The sequence below is a fragment of the Ammodytes marinus genome, assembly GCF_949987685.1.
Source record: "Ammodytes marinus genome assembly, chromosome: 14".
Taxonomy (NCBI): domain Eukaryota; kingdom Metazoa; phylum Chordata; class Actinopteri; order Uranoscopiformes; family Ammodytidae; genus Ammodytes; species Ammodytes marinus.
This window is the reverse complement of record NC_137218.1, coordinates 16884386-16902747: the sequence shown is the minus strand read 5'-3', so window position 1 is coordinate 16902747 and position 18362 is coordinate 16884386. Positions and strand designations below refer to the sequence as shown.

The 18362-nt window shown below is 39.0% G+C and overlaps 1 protein-coding gene across 2 annotated transcripts; it reads left to right on the top strand.

Moving 5' to 3' along the window:
• Nucleotides 1-1269: 1269 nt before the first annotated feature.
• On the top strand, nt 1270-17053 carry LOC307260347 (uncharacterized protein). 2 transcript variants are annotated; one of them, XM_080040561.1, is made up of 30 exons: nt 1270-1430; nt 3289-3362; nt 4083-4145; nt 4953-5023; nt 5129-5784; nt 6533-6569; nt 6659-6696; nt 6778-6908; nt 6996-7074; nt 7245-7297; nt 7411-7458; nt 7551-7618; nt 7704-7747; nt 7859-7898; nt 8195-8229; nt 8339-8457; nt 8581-8695; nt 8906-9411; nt 9518-9719; nt 10285-10441; nt 10985-11149; nt 11315-11437; nt 11573-11618; nt 11707-11810; nt 11921-12045; nt 12384-12755; nt 12913-13196; nt 15427-15528; nt 15715-15858; nt 16364-17053. In XM_080040561.1, exons 1-30 carry the CDS (start codon nt 1336-1338, stop codon nt 16465-16467), a joined length of 4200 nt encoding a protein of 1399 aa, XP_079896687.1. In that variant the 5' UTR covers nt 1270-1335; the 3' UTR covers nt 16468-17053. The 2 variants fall into 2 exon arrangements, with proteins under 2 accessions (XP_079896687.1, XP_079896686.1); XM_080040560.1 differs by having other exon boundaries at nt 8333-8457.
• The last annotated feature ends 1309 nt before the right edge of the window (nt 17054-18362 follow it).

Below are 18362 nucleotides of genomic sequence, written 5' to 3'. Positions count from 1 at the left end.
TGGTAAGACTATAAGGCACCCATACCGGTTTATCCAAGGATATTCTTTATATGTTAATACATTTATGAATGCTTTTCAGATCAAATAGCAGTTCAAAAATACAAATCATGGGTTACCAGGTGGGGAAGGATCATGTTCAGGATCCATTAGTTCATATCTGTCTGCACAGTTTTATCCAGCTCTTTAGTTAATGACAGTTTGACCCTTGACCTCCTGGTAGGCTGGTTCTCGTGTATTTCCATTAGTGACCCAAATTTACTCTTTTGTATTACTGTGAGCTTGAAACATTTTGGACTTATGGCTTTTTACATCAATATTGTCAGAGCATTTCTTTATGACAGTGTACTTCATCAATCTTAAGTATGTAGGATTAGTGTATTCAATATTTACTGTGGCGTTTTAATGGTTAAATACACATTGAAAAGCTAGAACAATGGTGTGTGTGTGTGTGTGTGTGTGTGTGTGTGTGTGTGTGTGTGTGTGTGTGTGTGTGTGTGTGTGTGTGTGTGTGTGTGTGTGTGTGTGTGTGTGTGAGTGTGTGTGTGTGTGTGTGTAGGATTCTTCACTCAAAACTCCTGCATGGAAATTATAAGTGTACAGTAATTCTCTTGGATGGTATACCAGCACAGTTGTCCCTTTTCTGCTTTTCTGATCTGGTATAACAAAGGTGTGTGTGTGTGTGTGTGTGTGTGTGTGTGTGTGTGTGTGTGTGTGTGTGTGTGTGTGTGTGTGTGTGTGTGTGTGTGTGTGTGTGTCAGTGTGCCTATGTATGTGTGTTTGTGCTTATCATTGAGTCCCTTTCATGCATTGAAAAGCAGGTGCACAGATACAGTACAATGCTGCTGGTGCGTGACTTTCAGTGACACAATAGTTTATGTCTCAATGCCATGACTCTTTCAGCTCTATTGTGTTTCCCTGGAAATATTTGTTCACAGTCATATCTGTTATTGAGGGTTTGCAGGTTTTGGACACACCCTGAGGCACACCTTTACTGACAAAATAAAAATACAATTCTTCACTCCAAAATCCTGCATGGAAATTATACAGTACAGTAATTATTTTGGATGATATACCAGCACAGTCGTCCCTTTTCTCATCTGTTGTAAAATTCTAATAATTTCCTTTTTAAAGAGATGGGGTTAATTGTTGAGTGAGACTTGCCTGAAGCAAATGTAGCTAGAGTCAACCTGTTCAGCTTGACGTTCCAATGGGCGTGTCTCAGCTCTCGCTGCTGCATGAGAAACACACTCACAGTTAACTTACACAGCCACCTGTCAACAACAGTTTTGTGGTTTGGCCTATAGTATTCAAGTCTGTATTTTCCCACGGGAGGTTATGTTCCATGGACATGAAGACAAAACAACTATGAGATCTCCCGGCTCCGGTTCTGATGGATCTAAATGTCGGCACGTGTTCTCCCCTGCTCTCAGGTAAAGTTGTGCTGGTGGTTTTCCTTCATCAAGATCAAAGCTCATCTCAAGAATCATAGCCACGTCTGATTATTCTTCACACTCGTCTATTTTTATACAAAGATATATTTAGATTATGTATAAAAAAGATTTGTACTGTTACCTTTCTTATGTCTTCATTCTTTATTTAAAAAACTAAGAATAGGCTATTTCTATAAAAATATCCAATACAAATATTTTATTTATTTATTTAATTATTTCAGGACAATGCACATTGATAAACATAGTCATTCCAACATGTAAATGTGCCAGATTGTAGCCCAGGGGCTAATTTCCATCTGTTGTCCATAGGCAGGTGGATGTTACAGTAAAAGCAATACAAAAGATATACAATAAATACATAACATGAAAAGGTTCTATAAAAAGCAAGGGCAAACATAAGTATTGGTTAAAAAGGAAATACAATTCAATAGAAAGTGGGCCGATACAGTGCAGTGTTATATGTGGTTACATGTTTGGTTATCAGTAAGCAATGTCTTTATTTTGCGTTTAAAAGAGGCCAGTGTGGGACATGCCCTTATAGTTGGAGGTAGTGTGTTCCATAATGCAGTACCGGTAACGGAAAGGGTGTTATGGCTAAAAGCAGTTTTCCTGAAAGGAATCTCACAGTCCCTGTTTGCAACAGCTCTGGTGATCCGAGTCTGTTTGTACCTAATAAACTCTAGCAGTGGTGGTGGCGCCAGGCCATGTAGTACTTTGTAAATTAAGCATACACAGGAGAATTTACAGAAATTATCGAAACTCAGTAAATTATATTTCTCTAAGATGTTACAATGATGGTAAGAGAAAGGTTTTTTATCTAGAGTTTTAAGTGCCTTTTTGTACAGAAGCTTAACTGGTTTTAAGATAGTAGAACCCGACATGGACCAGCTGGTGATGCAGTAGTTCTGGTGAGAAAGTATCATGGAATGCAGAAACATCATTGTTTATATATTTAAACGTGTTTCGTCAAACTGTCTTCATGTTTTTATTTCTGTGATTATTTTGTCTTTGTAAATATGGTTTAATCTCACGAGTTGAAATAGAGGTAATTGAATTGAATTGAGTTACTGATAATTTTTTTAAGAATATAAGACCAATGCACTTGATGCAATGAGGTGGTACAGTTTTGCCCACATCATATAAAGTGCCTGAAAAAAAATGTTCCCCAGAAAGGAAGAATCTATACATTTTTACAATTGTTAAATTTTTTAAATTTAATTTCTCAACATAAACTAACTGAAACATGTGAATATGTTGGGCAAGACAACGTTGTTCCTCTTCTCAATCCGCTATTTCTAGGGTTGGATATTACACACACCTATTTAATTCACTGCATGGTAACACAGCACAGCTTCATAACAGATGTGAACACGTCTGAAAAGAAGCTCTTGCCCAAGGAAACAATCACCATTTGTTCAAGTGTGTGTGTATACATTACTTTTACAGTTTCCCAAGGCTGTGGTAAAGGTAATGTGTTTGTTCTGTCTGGACCCTGATTATATTAATAGGTGTGTCCAAACATAATGCAGGCAAGTGTTTAATTTAGCATTATTCATTTCTTGTGGACACTCAAATGTTTTTTTAACTGACTGAGTGGTCTTGAACAAAGATAACACCTTTCAGATATATAATTACAGAAAAGGCCTTCAGCATTCATGAGCGTGGGTGTGCTAGGAAGTTGTTCATGATTAGGCTTAGAGTTTTTCTTTTTGAGTGACTCACTCTTTCACCCTTTAGAACTGTTGTTTAACAATAGGTGTCCACACTGACACTTATACAAAGGATAAGGAAATCTTTGAAAGGGGTTAACATGGTTGCTTTTTTCGTTATGTCACAGAGTGAAAAAGCCAGGCTCGCGTGTCTGCCATCTACACTGGTTCCACATACCATTGCTGATCGTCCTACTGGCAGGTATGGTCAGACATCAGTCATAATCACGCGTTGCTGTTTGCAGACAATGGAGTGGAGCTGTCTGTCAACTGGCAACATTATCTTGACTGACAAGTCTGCGCCTCCATTTAAGAACAAAAATGTCTGATATGCAGCCGTTCAGATAAATGTGCTATTTATACTGTCTGTAACTTCTGAAAACTGTAACCTGTTATGCTAGTGACTAGTCAGACAAAACTTCAGACTGCTGTAGCTCCTTTGTAGCAGCAGACGGATAATATGATGAACATACTGTATATAACAACTTTTTTTTTACCAGAGCTGTTGTTCAACCATTTTTAAGGAACAAAAGATGTCAAACATGATAATAGGCTAGAGGTTGATTCAAAATGATAACTGCATAGAAATGAATATTGTATTGATTATTTTTGAAGGCTACTTATTCTATAGACCTAGATGTACTGATTACTATTTTTTTTCAGTTGTGTTCTTTAATCCCGTAGGCCTACCTATAAATATAGATCATTTCGGATTAAAACATTTTGATTGTAGCCAATTTTAATGTGTAGGCCTACACGGAATCTTATCCATAACAATGCATTAGGCAACTGTCATGATACAACACTATTATGGCTGTAGGTCACACTAAACCTGTAGTCACCTTAACTAAAGATATAAGTATTCATTTACTCTTTGTTATAATTTCTGTACAGATAATAATGATTCTCTCTTGTCTATCAGGTCAGGCCTCATGTCAGACCTCACCTGCTCCTTTCCTCACCACAATAAATGCAGAAACTTCAGGTAAACTCAAAAGAATCCTCCTAGTTGATTAGCCTATCTGAGCACAAAGACCGCAAATGGGGAGAAAGCTAGCATACCCCTGAATTGTTTATTGTTTAACTTTTTTCTGGGAGGGGGTTGTCTTACATATTTTTTTTGTGAGGGACAAATGTATAACTCTTGTAAATATTGAGGGAGACATATCCCCTGAAACCCCCCCAAATAAAACAAAGTGCTGAAGCATCAAAGGTAGGCCTAAATGATGGCCCTTGTCGGTTTAGGCCTATTATAATTAATAGTGAAGAATTTCAATGTTGTAGTCGATTGGTCCCAATCACAGTAATATAATCTTCAGACAAACCACTATACTGTCCTTTCTCACACTGCTGGTCACCTAGCAATATCAACGTAAAAGTCCTGATTCAAAGTAAAATGCATTGGGTACTTCACCTGGAGTTAATATGAGGATTGAAAAAAATTAAATGGTAGAATGTAAAGATCAGTTGCATACTTTGTATGGATAGTACAATTCAGCCTGTTAACAATGGTTCCATACCATACTGGGATGTGGATGATGTCATTTTGGTAATATCAGTTTAGGATTAGAAACTACAAAATTATAGCAGAAAGCTTGCGTGACTAACAGCTAGCATTGAGTGGGCCTGGTCTTTGGCGTAGACAGTTTAACATTTTTGCTATTGATTGCATTATGGGCAATGCAGGGCCATACTTTTCTTTTGAGTCAGGATATCTCTGTCTCTGCTGCATTGATTAAATCTGATGAAATCAGTCTCCTCAACTTTATCCTGTTTGTACTTTTTATGGTAGTACACTACTCTGTTCACATCATTGTGGATATCAATGGAGAGGAGAAGAATCAATCAGAAATCGTTGCCTGGGTAAGTAGGAAAAACGACTAATGGATTTGTTGCTTATAATACTTAGGCTAATTATGTTTTTTTTGCTATGATTAAATATAATGAGTATCATGTTCCGTTTCTCAGCTTAGACAAGTTTTCCAAAACAGGCTGGATGACTGCCGGCTTCCAACAACTGCCATACCAACCACGCCACAAACTACATCTTCCAACACTTCAAATGAAACAACACTCATGATGACAGCAACTTTACGAAACTTCAACACAACTAGGCCTACAGCTGGGGCAACTACATCGTTAGGAATCAACACATCTACAGCTGCGGCAACTACATCGTTAGGAATCAACAACACATCTACGGCTGCGACAACACTTTTCAAAAGCAACATCACAACTTTAGCTGCAACATCAACTGATTCAATAAGTGACAACACATCTACAGTTGCGGCAGCTACATCGTTAGAAATCCACAACATGACTACAGCTGCAAAATCCACAGCATTAAAAATCCACAACAGAACTAGCATTGCAACAACACTTTTAAAAAGCAACAATACAACTACAGCTGCAACAACAATTGCCTCACAAAGAAACATCACAACTACAACTGCAGCAACAACAGCAAAGGCCTTGGAGCCTTTCATCAGCTCAACAACCTCTTCAGCCGCCATATTGGCGCCTGCGATTGTAAGAATGAAGAGAGCATTGGAAATAATAAATCCCAATCAGTCACACAAGCAGCGCGTGGCTCGTCAAATTGGCAGCAGTGTTGGACCAGCCAGGTATATATATATCATTACAATGATTTCTAATCAAATTAATGAATGAAAGGTTAAAAAAAAATCACACTTTAAACCACAAATGGATATCTCACCAGGAAATGTTCGTTTAATGATTTAGTCCAACAATGCATATTTTTTATACACATTTGATAAGAGGAGAAAGTAGTGAGCAAAATGCACACTGCAACTTCTCCTGCTGCATACTGCTGTTGTAATTGTAAATTCCCAAACAGATCAAATTTCAAATTACATTATTTGTAAGCAAAAGGTGCCCCATAGTCCATACCCTAGGCACAAGTGCTGTTCAGGTAGCAATTCAGACTTGAAGACAGCTAACATTTTCTTTCATTTCCCAAGATCCTCTAAAGGCAGAACAATCTATCTTTAAATTTCACTTCAGTCCTACAAACCTTGTTATGTGTATCAGTGACCCGCTAAAATGTAGATTAACAGTTGCACAAGTAGACAAAAATCCTCAAGTCTGTGAACTGAAACCGTAATCCAAGCTATACAGATGTCTGACTAACACTGGCCATCCTAAACGTCTGGTCATACCAGACCAAGTAAGGCTGCAGAAAAACTGCAACAACATTTCTGGTTGTGTCAAATTAAGCAATGGGGTGTTTGATTGACTTTTTATTTGCAAGAAAAAAAGAGCGAAATGTCCTCTTACAAAGGCTATGAAGACTTGTTATTAAAACAATTGTGTTTGTCATTCTTTTTAAAATGATCTCAATTTATTTTCCAGTGGGATCAATAATGAAAACACACCTGGCCTATTTCAAGTAAGATAACGTTTAAATTAACCTGTGGGTTACACTATGTGATTTGAAGGATCATTTGAATCAAGAATGATTTGATTGTCTTTTAACAGAAAATTGAAGTTACATGCAAAAAAGATTCTGCAATAAGGTAAGTGACAAGCAAAATTTCCAACGACTGAAAAGAGTGCAAAGAATCTTATTAGTTTATAACACTGATGTTGAACTTCAGAAACACCAGCTGTTTCGTGACACTGAGCCTGAAGCACAGAGTACCTCCGTGTTGTATCCTGCGTGTGCTCTGTGCGGCCAGTAAAAACTCTTCTGAAATCAACGTGGTCGGAAAAAGAGTAGATGAACTAAGTGAGTGTTTCCTTCCGCATGAAATACAAAAATGACCCTACCTAAGAAGTTCCCTTATTGCAATCAACCCTCTGTGTCATTCAACAGGTCAAATAAAAAATGAATGCAGTAACGAAACACAAATGGAAAGCTCTTGCAAATATTCTGGTCAAACTGGTGCATCATGGTAAGATATTTGGTATTTTTCCATGTGTGTTTCCTAAAGCAGTATCTATGAATTGGTCTTTAGGGTAAATATATACAGTATGACCATGTTATATATTGCCTTTACATTTTCTGAACATTGAACGAGATTGAATGCAGCTCTATAGTCAAATGTGACTTATCTTTCAACAGTGAGGAATTTGGGCCTGCATATGTCGCTAATCAAAGCAACTCGGCTATTTGTGGTGAGCTCTTTATATTTCTATCAAATGTCTTCAAACTACACCGAGTAAAGGAAGTATTCAACCATACACTGCATAACTATACACTAAATCCACATGATTTGATTTGATTCCAGGTACCAATAAAAAGAACTGCAGCTGTTCGGATTACTGCAATGGAACTGGTAAGTGTTGTATAACCTAACAACACCACCAGATTAATAACTACATTATATGGCTAAGACGCTTAAAAAATAAACAATTCCTTTATTTTTAGATGTATTCTACACTTTTGAAATTTCAATAAAAGATCCCAAGATTGCCCTCTCAGATGTCATGTCCCTGGTAAGTCAACATCCTGCCATTGAACATATACGTATTATCAAGTAATTATTGTGGTGTTAAACTATAATCTCTTGAATCTTCACAGTTATCTAAATTTGAACAGCGACCAGACTGCGCTGACATACCAACGTGAGTTTGGACATTCTTCAAGCACATACTGTACAAATACAATTAAACTTGAACTAATACACTTTCATCAAATCAAAAATAAATCACAATCCTTGCAATGTTCCTTTGCAGTGTTCCATGTCCCTTGTCCATCATTGTACCTGAATACAAGGTAAGCAGCCAAGAAAGCATAAAGATATTCCGTACCATATTCCTTACCTTTTACATATTGTGCTATGACTATATTTAATATTTCCTAGAAGAAAAAATTATCCAAATGTAATCAATCAAAATAAAATAATGTCTTATTGATTTGCTTTAAAAGGTCAATTATCTTTGACTACATTGCATAATTGACTGGGACCCTTGCTTTACTTTTAATTCCCCAAAGCACATTTCTATACAAAGCAGTCGCAATATATAACTTTATTCAATGTGTTACTTACTAAAATGGAAATATTCACCCAGGATGTTTACGTGGCCTGTGGTGGAGGAGGAGCAAAGTGAGTCTGATATTGGTAGCTTTGAAAGAACAACATCTCTGGACTGATACATACGAAACATTTAAACAGTGACTTAAACCTGTTCTTTTCTGATTTAAAAAAAATCTAGCTGCAGAGTGCTGTTACGCCTAGAAAGCAAGGTCCATATCTGTGATGTGTCGGCAGCGGTGATGGAAGTTTTTCAATCTGAGAAACAAGTCAGATCCAACGGACTAGTTACCAGAGCTGGTGTGTATATGAACTACATGGACACTAGTCACCACGTCAATTCATCATCAGTTAACACTATATAAAAAAAAATGCAGACGTGGCCAGTTAAATCGTTTGTGTTTTGTCTTATTTGTCTCCCAGCAATTTGTGGAGAAGTTGGCGACAATCCACTAGAATCTCCATTCAGGGTGGATAAAGTTAACCTAAAGCCTGGCAACTTTTGTACGACAATTGAGGATTCTAACATCATTAATTGGTTTGTATTAGGCAACCTACATACCAATCTATCTCCTGCATGAACTTAAAAAAAAAATGTAACTCAGTGAGGATGACAGTAGTTTACTTCAAGGCTGTCTGATTTGTAATATTCCATTGTTTTAGTTATAGGTACCTCACTGCTGCCCTTGTGTTGCTGGGGGATCAATAATGGTTTATCATTCATCTTAAATTGTCCTTTTCTTTGAAGTCGAAATGGGACCACTGTGATTGTGCTGCTGGAAGAGCAGTGTGTTCACAGACCTTCTTTCACTCCTGGGCCTGGCAACGTGACAATCGCACAACCAAACAGCCCCACCTCATCACCTATAACTGTAACTTCATCCCAAATGAACACAACAGCCCTATCACTGAATACAACCACCAGTGTTTCGAATGCCACAATTACGGCAACACTCAACACAACCCAAACCACCACCAGTGCTTTGAATGTAACAGTTACATCAACACTCAACACAACCCAAACCACCACCAATCAATCTGTTCCTGTGAGCTTGACATCTAAATCGCCGAATGTCAACACCACTGCATCCAACGTCACAGTCGCTGCAACATTCAACACAACAGCTCAAACACTGATTACAACCACCGGTGCTTCGAATGTCACAGTTACGGCAACACTCAACCCAACCCAAACCACCACGAATGATTCTGTTCCTGTGAATACGACAAACAGCCCACCGACCACCCTATCAGGTTAGCCGTCCCCTCACCACTGTTTGTGTGCACCATTTTGTTGCAGCGTTTTACATCATTGTGACATTGTTAATGCGTTCCCTTTGAATGCTGTTGATGACCACAGCTGAAGGCCAAGCCGGCGCGCTTCTTCGGCTGACCGAAGACGTGTCCCAACTGAACTCCAGCCAGGTGGAACGGCTGGTGTCTGATCTAGAGAGGCTCCTGTCAGGCCCCACCGTCAGCCTGTCACTGGGGAACATCTCCGTCCACATCATCAGCAACCTGCTGGGTGCCTCCTCTGAGACGCTGTCCAGCTCATCCAACAGGTAGCAGATAGATTTATTCGGAATTATCTTACATATTATGTATTGCTTGAAAACAAATGGTGGTAAAGATGGTTTTGGCATCTCAGACCTCCTTCTTATATTTACGATTGTGTTCCAGTCAGTCCAACCAGGGAGCATAATCCCCCCCACGCCCCTCAACACACACACACACACCACATAACTCATAACTACATGAACTGAAATATGAACTTAGACATGGAGTCTCCATTTAATAGTTTTGTGAGTTCATGAACATGACTCAAGTAGTGGCCGATTTGATGTAGTTTGATGTTGAAATGTTTTGATTATGGATTTCTCATGTGCACTGATAACCTACTTAAGTGATCAAGCTGAGGATAAATCAAAAGTAATAACCAAAGAAAAAACTAAACAATAATAGCCCATATATCCATATGTGTACATTATCAATCATGTTGCTTCCTGGCAGCCCTGTAGCAAATCTTTCGAGGGCAAGTCCTGGTCAGCGGCCCAGGGGTTGGGAACCACTGGTATAACTGAATTGGATCTAGGAATAATAGAAGTACCCTTTCTTCTTCTCCATCAGAATCATAGGGATTGTTGATACGGTGGCGTTGAAGCTGGTCCTTGAAGACACGCCCGAGACCCTCTTGTCCTCGGCAGTGGCTCTGTCCGTGAAACCAGCAGATGGCACCAACTTTCAGGAAACAGTTTTCTCCATTTCAGACCCCAGTACTGTGCAGGTATGACACGAACAGTCCAGTGTATTTATCCTGTATATGAAGTACTACATAAGTAGTTTATTAAAATATGTGTTGAAGTGGTTTATAGGATACTTTATTATTATTTTAAAGGAGTATTATGTAGGTGTTTAGAAGTTATATGTACATGAAATCCATGAACAATTGATACGAATAAAGTTAAATTTCAGGTTGGGTTTAAAAATGCTGCAAATGATAAGGAATAACTTTTGAACAATGAACCCCTTTAAATCAAACTTGATCTTATGAAGACATACCTGCATGAATTGATACTCTGGCTGTTACGGATACATTGAGTATATTCAAAAAGGAATATTTTTTGGAAAAATTCAATGAAGTGAGCTAGGTTAGGAAGTCTGGCTGCCAACCTTTAATCTCAATGACACCATTTTTTCATTAAAATACATTTTTATTGCTACAAAATGCAAACAGTTATTCCTGACATATGTATGATAGTAGCCCCTAAAAAAATGTAAGTATTTAAGTGGTAGGCTATACGTTGTTAAGCCCATGTCTCTCTTGCAGGTTCGTGGGGATACCAGAGTGAAAAGGGCTGTGAGAACAGACTCCTCCATCCCTCAAGGCTCCATCAGATTGCCCCCGTCTCTCACACAGAATCTAACCCCTGAGGAGCAGCAGCAGGTCTCCAGAGTCCAGTTCAATTTCTACCAGAAGAGCACAGTCTTCCAGGTCTATACATTGTAGAAGAAAAATAAACTTCCCATCTAAAACGGGGAAACTGAAACAGAACTTTATAGCCAAGATTTAGTGTTGATGATGACTAAAGACCAAAAAATTGTCTCCAATAACTGACAACCTTGTGTTTCTTGTTTGTGACTCTTATTGGACATGCAGGACCAATCTTTGGGGGAACGCAAACTAAACAGTGGGATTCTGGGAGCGAGTGCGGCCAACCTGTCCATCACAGGACTGCAGGAGGAAGTTTTAATTCACTTGAGGAACATAGAGCCCGTTCCAGTAAGTCACTCTTTAAGAATACTGATATAGATAGGTAACAAACATGCTGTCGTGACTTTGAATAGAGAAAAAAAAACAATGCTTTACAAATATAAAATGATCCAAGGTCTTGTGCCTTTTTTCTCCAAACTATAGGGTAATTTTGTGGCCAAATGCGTTTTCTGGGACTTCACATTAAATAGTAAGTTTTCTAAAAAATGTCTACTCAAATGAAGTATATGTAAATAGAGATGAAAATAAAGGTTAACATGTGTTATTGCCGCCGGAAGACAGATCAGGCGGTTGGAATGAAAATGGCTGTACTGTCCGTAATAGCACCGACAATGAGACGGTTTGCGGCTGCAACCATTTAACCAGTTTTGCAATCCTGCTGGTAAGAAGATGACCATATTGTATACATTTGTTTTCATGGCCCCTTTATATTAGACTGTTCCTTTTTTGCTGTAACTTTTCCGTTTTATTTTGTTCCTCTTCTCCTTACAGGACCTCAACAGAGATCCTGAGATCACTCGTCTCCAGAGCACCATCCTCACCTTCATCACTTATATTGGCTGTGGAATCTCTTGCATCTTCCTGTCCGTCACCCTCCTCACCTACTTGGCCTTTGAGTGAGTATTGAGAGTTAAAAAGATATATTGTCCTGAATAAGATACATTTGATTCTTGTTCCTTTTTGTCAATCAAATACTCTAAAATCAATAACTGATGTCCATTTATACACAATGCTGGGAGCTGATATTGCCTTTTGTTATTATTTTTTTTTTAAATTGCTAAAATACATATTCTAAAACACTTTTTTTCTTTCACTTTTTTTCAAATGTGAAAGCCACATTCTTGATTGTCTATAGCAGCAAACAAATTTCAATATATATTGTGCAGTGGAGGGCATTGTGCATTGAGAATACTAGAGTTTCACTGAGATGTTTCATGTTGTCTGAACACTACAGGAAGCTGCGTAAGGACATTCCATCCAAAATCCTGATCCAGCTGTGCCTGTCTCTGCTGCTGCTCAACATGGTGTTTCTGGTGGATGCGTGGCTGGCGCTCTACCCAGACGCGGTGGGCCTGTGCATCTCCACCGCCTGGTTCCTTCACTACTTCCTGCTGGTCACCTTCACCTGGATGGGACTGGAGGCTGTGCACATGTACCTGGCCCTGGTCAAAGTCTTCAACACCTACGTGTCACGCTACATGCTCAAGTTCTCGCTGGTCGGCTGGGGCGTCCCCATGATTGTGGTCATTATCGTCATTGCGGTCGACAAGGATAACTACGGCATGGTCTCCTATGGAAGGTTTACTGATGGCACTTCTGATGACTTGTGAGTCTTCTGACAGCTTTGTATCTGCAGTTACATGCACAATATTCTGAATCTAGACAAACTAAAAATGGTTCACAAATATCAAGAATATACATGAAATATAACCTGCTTAAAAAAAAACACACACACACTTTCCCCTCCTTGTCCTCTCCCACAGCTGCTGGCTGAAAAACGACATTGCTTTCTATGTGGCAGTGGTGGCCTATTTCTGTGTCATCTTTGTGTTCAACTTCATCATGTTCATTGTGGTGTTGGTCCAGTTGTGTCGGCTAAGGAGGCAGAACCCTCACAACATGCGTCACCGCACCTCGCTGCAGGATGCGCGCAGCGTGTGTGGGATAACCCTCCTCCTGGGCCTCACTTGGGGCTTTGCCTTCTTTGCCTGGGGGCCCGTCAACCTGCCATTCATGTACCTGTTCGCCATCTTCAACTCCTTGCAAGGTGAGTTGACTCATTTGGGTCCGGGCATCAGGGTAATAGGAGCACCATTTGAGTGCATTATAAGTTGTTTCATTTTATTTGTATACACTAAACATCACTGCGTTTGTGTCAATATTCGTTTCAATGCAAATTACTTAATTTTTCCACAAAGGGCAATTAAAAGGCAATTAAAAGTGCTAAAAAAGTAAATTTGTCATTCCGTTTTATAAATACAGTGGAGGAAATAAGTATTTGATCCCTCACTGATTTTGTAAGTTTGCCCACTTACAATGAAATGAACGGTCTATAATTTTATTGCTAGGTTTATTTTAACAGTGATAGACAGAATATCAAAAAGAAAATCCAGAAAATCACATAAAAAAAAGATATAAATTATTTAGCATTTCATTGAGTGAAATAAGTATTTGATCCCCTATCAAAACATTGCTTAGTACTTGGTGGAGAAACCCTTGTTGGCAAGTACAGATGTCAGACGTGTCATGTAGTTGATGACCAGGTTTGCACAGCTCAGGAGGATATTTGGACCACTCCTCTTTGCAGATCCTCTCCTAATCTTTAAGGTTTCGAGGCTGTCACTTGAGCTTCAGTTCCCTCCCCAGATCTATTGGATTAAGGTCCGGAGACTGGCTAGGCCACTCCATGACCTTAATGTGCTTCTTCTTGAGCCACTCCCTTGTTGCCTTTGCTGTATTTTTAGGGTAATTGACGTGCTGGAAGACCCATCCATGACCCATTTTTACAGACCTGGCTGAGAGAAAGAGGTTGTCACCTAGTATTTCATGGTACATGGCCCCATCCATATTTCCTTTGATGCAGTGAAGTCCACTTGTCCCCTTAGCAGAGAAACACCCCCAAAGCATAATGCTTCAACCTCCATGCTTGACTTTGGGGATGGTGTTCTTGGGGTCATAGTCAGAATTCCTCTTCCTCCAAGCATGGCAAGTCACTATGATACTAAAGAACTTGATTTTGTTCTAATCTGACCAAATCACCTTCTCCCAAGCATTCTCTGAGTCGTTCAGGTGCTCATTGGCAAACTTTAGACGGTTCTGTACATGTCCCTTCTTGAGCAGGGTGATCTTACGGGCACTACAGGATTTCAATCCATTACGGCATAATGATCATTGATACCCCACAAGGTGAGATCTTGCTTGGAGCCCCAGACCGAGGGAGATAGAGGGTCATTTTGTGTTTCTTTCATTTTCGAATAATCGCACCAACAGTTGTCTCCTTCTCACCCATCTTCTCGCCAATGGTCTTGTATTGTATTCCGGCCTTGTGCAGGTCTACAATATTGGCCCTGATGTCCTTAGACAGCTTTTTGGTCTTGCCCATGATGGAGATGTTGGAGTTTGATTTATTGACTCTGTGGACAGGTCTCTTTTATACAGGTAACAACTTGAGACAGGTGTGTTCTATACAGGAAACTAGTTGAGATTAGGAATACTTTTTTAAAGCACGAGGACTAATTTGTGGGAGCCAGAATTATTTATGGTTGGTAGGAGATCAAATACTTATTTCACTCAATGAAATGCAAAATAATTTAGATCTTTTTTTTAATGTGTTTTTCTGGATTTTTTTATATTCTGTCTATCACTGTTAAAATAAACTTAGCTTGAAAATGATAGACCGCTCATTTCTTTGTAAGTGGGCAAACTCACAAAATCGGTGAGGGATCAAATACTTATTTCCTCCATTGTAAATAGTGACCCAATAGCACAATAATACATAACTCTCTTGGCTATCATACTAATGGATGGACTGCTGAAATCTGACATTTAGGTCAGACAGGGCAAAAAAAACGCCATCAGTTTGTAAACACGGCAACATTTTAGCTACAGATTATAACCACTTGATTTGGGGATAAAACTCAAAGTGATGGCAAATAAAGCAGATGTCAGTAGTAATCCCTCACTGCATACACAAATGTGTGTGTGTGTGTGTGTGTGTGTGTGTGTGTGTGTGTGTGTGTGTGTGTATATGCACAACTTCAGCAAGTGCAGTCTGTCAAAGGTGCACAAGGACTTGTTGGCCTGTAAACTGTAAAATATGTTTACAGCGTTTGCCTTCAGTTTATTTACCAGTCATCACTTTCCCTAATCTCAATACGATTACGCATGGGAATGATGGCCAAAACTACTGTATTAAGTGTATTAATATTAAATGCCTGTTATTTGTATGTCCAAACTGAAGTCAGGGTCATAGAAAAAAATGCCTTTCTGTTTTGTAGGTTTCTTTATATTTGTGTTCCACTGTGCGGTGAAAGAAAATGTGAGGAAGCAGTGGAAGACCTACCTGTGCTGTGGCGGAATGAGACTGCCAAAGAATTCAGGTAAGAGATGTTTCCTTTACATTTCCCAACTATCCCTCTGTTTGGTCTCTGATCCCTTTGAACATAGTAATACTCCCCTTCAGAATAAGAGATTCCATTGCATTAGATTGCATGTTATGGTATTTAAGGAAACACATAAACTCTGGAGGACTATGTTTCCATCTCACCTTTTCCATCTTTTCACAGAGTGGAGTCGCACTGCAACACAGAAGACTGTGAAGAGGTCTTCGGTGAGCAGACTAACATCTCTTCACTCCTCAAGCTCCAACAACCTATCCAGCTCCTCTTCGTTCCTCGCCAGTGACTCTTCAGAGCAGATGACTGGCATCGGTGAGTGAAGACAGTCCGCCATTGTAATTGTCGGTGTCACCACTGACTGTGAGTTGTTTAGTCACTTTTAACAAAACAAAAGGTGATTAGATTAGGCCTGATTCATATGCCCAATATGAGCATACAAGTAGGATTTACTCAATCTACCCAACTATGTCACAAATAGGCTATATTACAACTGCATTAGGTCTTTGAATATATATATTTTTTTAACTTGCATTTGTTCTGATTTGTGATGAAGGCTCCCATTGTAAACAAGGCACTTCTTAGACTGCAGTACTATCAGATAACAATATTATAAACTTTTCATGATGTAGTATTAAAATCGGGCACATCTGCTGAAGAAGTGAAGTTAATTTAACTTTCACTAGTTTTTATTGTCCTACACAATAATACACACATCATCGAGGTGTATATTAAGTTATTGAAATATACAGTATATATATATAAATAGTTTGCCCCAAATTGTGTCTACTATAAATAATGCAGCATGGCTGTATTACAGGTAACCCAGCTGATGACCAAGCAATCAGAGCTGATGAAGGGGCCAATGGGGATGTGATCCTCAACGAGCTCAACAGTCAGCAGAGAACTCAACAAGCGCCCTGATCCAAAAAGGACACAACAGACTGTTTAATGGCTCTTATTTTGATAGACTTGTATATAATATATGTTAATTATAGTATTATGTATATAATAGTATTTATGTCCATCAGCATATCACATGTATTATATGATTTGAATGACTATTTTATAGATGGCACTTGATTTTTTACACACTTTCTTTGCACAAGTAACCTTTACAAATCTTTATTCCTTTCTAGAGTGATCTTAAATGTTATCCATTATTAATGTTTGGCACTGCTCCAATCTAACATGTATTTTTTGTAAAATGTGTAAATAATACCTGACTGGACACTATTGGACTAAAATATTCAAAACTATGTCCAGGTTTCACAGAAACAAGTCAGTTCTGGCTTTGGAGGGAAACTAGTTATGATATACAGTGGCTTGCAAAAGTATTCATACCCCTTGGAATTTTCCACATTTTGTCACATTAAAACTACAAACGTACATTTATTTTATTGGGATTTCATGTGATAAGCCAACACAAAGTGGTGCATCATTGTGAAGTGGAATGCAAGTGAAATATGGTTTTAATTTTTTTTTAGAAATAAAAAAACTGAAAAGTGTGGCGTGCATAAGTATTCAGCCCCCCTGAGTCAATGCTTTGTAGAACCACCTATCGCTGCAATTACAGCTGCAAGTCTATTGGGGTATGTCTCCGCCAGCTTTGCCCATCTAGAGACTGATATTTTCACCCATTCTTCTTTGCAAAATAGCTCAAGCTTCAGATTCCGCATCAGATTGGATGGAGAGCGTCTGTCAACAGCAATGTTCAAGTCTTTCCAGATATTCTCAATTGTAGGGGAGAGTGGCCTAAGTTGTGCAACTTTTCACTCAAAGTGACTTTAAAGTAAGGCCTTGACAGTAAAGTCTCCAACTAAAATATGTACATATATTCAGTGTTGGGAACGTTACTTTGAAAAAGTAATTAGTTATAGTTACTCACTACTTGTTCCAAAAAGTAACTGAGTTAGTAACTGAATTACTTTACAATAGAAGTAATTAGTTACCAGGGAAAGTAACTATTTGCGTTAGCCTAGTGTAAAAAAAAAAAAAAAAAAAGTTGTCAATTTGGATTTTTCTGAGCAGTTTTCACAAGTCAGTTGAAATGAGTAGAACAGACAGGTAGGCCTACTTGTAGGCTACATAACCTTCAATATTTATTGCACATCAACAGACAGCAAGAGGTTTAGGCCTATCCTGCACTTCAAGTAGGCCTATTTTGTTCTCAACAAAAGTAGTAGAGGAAACTGCTGGATGTACCGTGCTGATCTGCTAATATCACTGGATTCACTTCAGGGGTGTCGGCTAAAACAGCCAAAAACGTCAGACTATGAAGCATGAGACGATGAGAGGAGAGGATTTATCCTGTTTATTTCCTTCTTTAACATGCACAGCAGCATACAGATCCCAGGAAAAGAACAATAGCAATATTCGGCTCGTGATGACACGCTAAACAGCTGATGCAACCGGCGAATCGCGGCCGTTTAATAACGTGCATAAATTACAATTTATAGAGATCGGGAAACTCCATGCACTTACTCACAAGTGCGATGCAAACAAACTCAGGGAGAGCACGTTTCAACCGTGGATTGATAGGTGGTTAGTGCGGCAACGTGCAAGCTCACACAACAGAGAGAGAAAGAAAAAGAAACTTCACTTAACAGGCGCTCCGGCTGACTGACGTGACGGCGCTAACTGACAGTTATAATGTCATCCACACTGAATAAAACACACCGGTCTCCTCACTAGCAGTTTGTGTAGTATGGAGCCAGGGGTGCGTTCGGATTACACAGTTTATTCAATCAATTCATAGTAACGCACCGCATTTAACGTTCAGTAACGATAACGGCGTTGTAACGACGGAAAAAGTAATT